The sequence below is a fragment of the Primulina eburnea genome, chromosome 9, assembly GCF_022965805.1.
Source record: "Primulina eburnea isolate SZY01 chromosome 9, ASM2296580v1, whole genome shotgun sequence".
Classification (NCBI taxonomy): domain Eukaryota; kingdom Viridiplantae; phylum Streptophyta; class Magnoliopsida; order Lamiales; family Gesneriaceae; genus Primulina; species Primulina eburnea.
Window position 1 is genome coordinate 18,329,528 of NC_133109.1, and position 5,276 is coordinate 18,334,803.

General features: G+C 36.1%; 1 protein-coding gene across 1 annotated transcript; it reads right to left on the reverse strand.

Annotated features, from left to right (window-relative positions):
* Positions 1-315: 315 nt before the first annotated feature.
* On the reverse strand, positions 316-2,635 carry LOC140840444 (uncharacterized). The gene is made up of 2 exons (XM_073207638.1): positions 1,349-2,635; positions 316-1,034 (listed from the first exon to the last, which is right to left on the reverse strand). The coding sequence occupies exons 1-2, from the start codon at positions 2,052-2,054 to the stop codon at positions 1,000-1,002; spliced, it is 741 nt and encodes a 246-aa protein (XP_073063739.1). The 5' UTR covers positions 2,055-2,635; the 3' UTR covers positions 316-999.
* Positions 2,636-5,276: the final 2,641 nt, after the last annotated feature.

Consider the following 5,276-nt stretch of genomic DNA (forward strand, 5'->3'; position numbering starts at 1 on the left):
ATAACAAGACCGCGGGTGCGGTTGGCTTTCGGCAGAATTTTTCCTTTGCAGCGTGTGAGACCGCGGGTGCGGTCATGCTTCGGCATGTAGCGCAGGTGCAGTCATGTTTTGGAGCGCGGGTGCTGTCCTGCTTCGTTTTATTTTGTCCTTTGTACCTTCTAATTCATCATTATACTACTCCAAACTCTCATGTCTAAGCTTCCAAACTACAATAACAAAAACAACAACAAATCACATAAAATCTGCTCAAGAATCACAAAATTCCAAGTTAAAAACAAATAATAAAAGTACAATAAATTGCACTTATCAGCGATTAATCAAATAAACCGCGGTCTGAACACAATCACTCCAATACACTAAGGGAATGCATGACTGAAAAAGTAAACACGAGCCACATTAAGTATATGTTGATGTTTTCTTTCCACAACTGAATTCTGTTGTGGGCGTTCAACACATGAATGTTGAGACATAATACCTTCACTACGAAAGAAAGGCGTAAAATCTAGCTCAGAAGCATTATCTGCCCGAACAGCCTTGATCTTGCGTTCAAATTGGGTGAAGATCAATTTAAAAAAAATGGGAAATATGCTAAAGACATCAGATTTAGCTTTGAGGAAATAAACCCAAGTGAATCGTGAATGATCATCCACAATAGTGAGAAAATATCTATAACCTTCAACACTTATAGTAGAAAATGGACCCCAAATGTCAAGATGTACTAGATCAAACAAATTGTCACTAACTAAATTATTCGAGGTAAAAGGTAAACGTTTCTGCTTAGACAATGGACAAACATCACAATTAAAATCTTTTGCTGGACATAAGGACTCAAGAGATAAGTCTTTGCCTATGACAAATAGTCTGGAAAAAGATGGATGACCCATTCTAAAATGCCAAAGTTTACAATGGGTTAAGGAAACATTACAAACAGTAGACAATGGTGAAGGATCTTGTGATGCCAAGCTGGAGTTGGTTAATACATAGAGTTTGCCAACTCGTTTACCCATCCCAATCATCTTGTTCTCTTTGAGTGTCTGGATTTGACAAGAGTCAGAAGAAAACGAAACTGAGCAGGGAAAAGTAGCTGTGAGTGAACTAATTGACAACAAGTTGAAGTGAAATTGAGGAACAAATAGAACATTATCCAGCACAAGATCACAGGACAGATGAACTGAACCAATATGTGTGGCTGGTGCAGTAGAATTGTTAGGCAATGTGATAGTGGAATTAAGAGATACGTATGAAGAGAAAGACGATAAAGAACAACAAATATGATGGGTTGCCCCTGTATCCAACACCCAATCACAGTTTAGAATTGAAGTAAAGGAAAAGGATAAAGGATTTATACCACTGAAACAAGAAACAGAAGGCTCATGCTGTTGTGCAACTGAATTAGATCCATATCCAAGTTGAAGTTGAGAACTAAGAAATGCAATGAGCTGTTTGCAATGTTCCGGACTAAGTGAATCACCCAAACCATTGGAGCCCTTGTCACTGGAATGGCAGACTGGAACAGCATCAGTAGAGACAGAAGTAGAAGCTTTAACTTGATTAACTCGATTTCGGTCTTCATTTTGTGTTTTTTTTGTACTTGGGATGACTAGGTGGATACCCATGGAGTTGATAACACTTGTCAGCTGTGTGTCCTGGGTAATGGCAGTAAGATCACACCATTGGTTTATCATTTTTATTTCCTTTACCATGTGGAGATCCTTAACAAAAGTTGCAGCAAAGGATTGGTTCTGCATGGAAGACTGTGGATTAGCAAAACCAGAACCTCCATAAGCATCTTTATGTATTGATCTTTGTCTTTCCTCCTGAATTACAAGTGAAAAAATCTTAGACATAACTGGAAGCGGATCCATCATCAAAATTTGAGCTCGAATTTGAGCATAAGAGTCATTTAATCCCATCAGAAATTCTAAGACACAATCCTGATTTTGATAGTTCATCCATTCTTTCATTGAACCACACGTACATACAAAAACAGATTGGAAATCCTTTAATTCATCCCAAAGAGTTCTCATACGAGTATAATACCCACTGATATCCATCGATCCTTGATGTAAACCATTTAAGAGCTTTTTAATCTGAAATATACGTGGGGCATTGCTTTGATTAAAGCGATTCCGTAGATCAGTCCAAATTTAACTCGCAGTAGCAATATACATCAAACTATCCGCAATTTTACGGGAAACCGAATTAAGGATCCAGGATATAACCATGCTATTACAGTGGATCCAAGCACTATACAACAAATCCTCAATTGGAGGACACACAGACGTACCATCGACGAAACTCAATTTATTCTTTGCCGTCAATGCCATAGTCATCGCACGACTCCAAGTATGGTAATTGTTACCTGAGAGAGGATGAGACACGAGAACCAGACCAGGATGATCTCCATTTTGCAAATAGAAGAGACTGCCAGAATCTTCGAGCACAATTCTTGACCTTGACCTTGATTGGTGTTAGAACCTTGAGCATTTGAATTTGGAGCACCTCTCTCCATGGAATAAGGACAGAATTACTGCGGATTAAAAGCTCTGATACCATATTAGTGAATAAACCTCCATGGATGAAGAATGAGCTCCACAAAATCAAAAACACGTATATTGAAGAATGATTTAAAAAAACCGTATACAACCATTACATCAAGTCCTATTTATAGTAAAATGACAAGTAATAGAAGAAAGCGTTTTCACAAAAAGCGTGTATTAACAACAACTATTCTAATAGAAAGCGCACCAAAAAATTATCTTGTCTTCCTTGGCATTTCAGAACCTTATTAGATTCATCCCACTTGTGTTTAACAACGTTAATCCATAACAATTGCTGAGCCATCAATTTCAATGTGTTGGCAAGTCTTGAAAGCAACACACATCTCGAAGCTTATGTCTCCTACTTGTTGGAGTAACAACAATTACCAATCTTTCTCGATTCAGTTGCTAATCTTATTCTTCTAGCATTACCTCGTTTATCAATTTTTACCTTACGATTTTAGGTTTTCCCTCTCATACAATAAACTTCTATGTTTTTATCTGACGGAAAACTTCTACGGGTCTGAAACACATCCTAGAATGATCAAGGGTTTGCTGGCTAAAAATCTCATCACAAATCATAGTTTAAGAGGGACCATGGCTTTCTTACATGAGTTCATCTTTATAAGGGGAATTTGTATATATTTCAAAGTTCAAATTTCGAATATTACTCGATGAGAGAACACATACAGTGTCTTTATACATACTAATGTAAAAAGTAAATAAAAACAAGCAATAATCAATGGAAAATATTCATTAACTAATGAACATGTGATTTAAAATGTTATTTCCTACGAGAAAATATGGCTTTATAGGGAAACGTATTAGAGTAGGTGTTCAACGAGCCAACTTGTGGCTTAGCTTTATTGACCTTTTTATAAAAAAACAATCTTTATTTTAATAATATTTTACGGTTTTATCCAATTATGACATTTACTTTATCTGTATATTCATGCAAGCTGAATAGATAAAGTCATTGAATATGCGAAAGGTACCATGAGGTCTGCCTTTCAACGTAAAATCATGAAACTTATAAGGAAGTGTATTGTATATTCTAAACATGTTCTTAGTCGAATCAACCACCTAAAATAATGCACTACAGGAAAATATGATTTCAACAACACTCAAAAGACAACGGTTTTAACAAAAGCTGTTTTGAATTAAAGTGTTTTTTAGACAAACGACAACGGTTTTGGATTAGCATGTTTTTTTGGACAAATGACAAACCGTTGTGGATTGGCGTGTTTTTTAGACAAACAACAACGGTTTTAGCTAACTCTTGTTGATTAGCGTGTTTTTTTGGATAAAAAACAACGGTTGTAGCAAACCGTTGTTTATTAGCGTGTTTTTTTTGGAGAAACGACAATGGTTTTAGCAAACCATTGTTAATTAACGACGGTTTTGGAGAATATTTAGCGACGGTTTTATTAAAACTATCGTAATTTTAAAAATAACGACGGTTTAATAAACAATCGTCGCTACGATAATTTTTTCTCTCTTGAACGATTTTAGTTTCGATTTAGGGTAAGTTTTTTCGCTTCAATTCTTGATAAATTTCTAATAGTTAATATCATGAATATTATTAACTTAGTCAGATTGTAAGTTTTTTGGTAACTTTATTCAATTATAAAAGTTAATTTTGTAACTTACTTAAAAAATTAGCGACGGTTTTTCTGAATTAGCGACGGTGTTTCTCTAAATCGTCACTAATTAGAGATGATTTAGTCAAGCGACGGCTTAGAAAAAAATCGTCGCTAATTTTAGCGAACCGCTTAGTCAGAAACCATTGCTAATTTTAGCGATGGTATATCATAAAATGTCATTAATTAGCAACGGTTTTTTAATATGATAGCTACGACAACTGGTTTGAGCGCATTTTCAACAACATTGTCAGTTACAACGGTTTTCTGGCTGCTATGACAACGAATAATATCCGTTGTCGTTTTGCGTTTTTGTTGTAGTGATGATAAAGGTCGTTTGAGCTTGAAATTAACATATGTTATGTAAATGTCATGCTTCATTGGTAAGGGCATGAAGAAGTTCATTCATATAGATGAGTGATCATACGGTGATGCACTGAACAACTCTATATCAGACTATCCAAGTGGTTATCACTTATCGAGTTGAATAACGGTTATGGTTATACATCATTAGTTCTTTGACGTGGGATAACGTAGAAATTCTACGTATTCCGACTCCATTAAGGGTCATCAGAACGAGCGGTTAGGTATAGTTTTGAAATACGTAAGAGCCAATAAATTGTAGTCGGGGATTCACCATTTTCCTACGGGTGAAGATTGTTGGGGCACCGTTTTCTCACATCCAATGTGCAGCGGAAGTTTAAAATTTTTTGTTTCGATAATCGAAATGGTTCTTGGGCATTGTATGTTTAAAAAAAATCATATGATGTATGAATTTTATACTTGCGCGTATATCAAGCTTGGACTCCAAACTATTCCGGGTTTAAAGTGAAGATAGTCTTTCTTCTAAATCTCTACGAACGGAACTCCGATTTTGATCGTCTAATCAGGTCCACGACCAAAGGCTATGTTCCTTGCTTGGATTGCACTAGAAATCACAAATGATTTGTGTGTTGAGACTATAGCTTCCAAATTTCCAAAATTTAGGGATAGTGCAGCGACGACGGAAGAACACTAGATGGCCGAAATTTCTTCCCAAGAAATTATGCTGGCCGAGACTTGGTTTAGATGGAGAAGAGGAGTGATGTGTTTTGTG

What these genes read in the sequence shown, in the direction of transcription:
- LOC140840444 (XM_073207638.1), bottom strand. Translation starts at nt 2,054, where the DNA reads ATGGATATCAGTGGGTATTATACTCGTATGAGAACTCTTTGGGATGAA. An exon ending in TTCTGTTTCTTGTTTCAGTG is followed by an intron (nt 1,035 to 1,348) that starts GTATAAATCCTT and finishes TGTCAAATCCAG; the next exon opens with ACACTCAAAGAGAACAAGAT.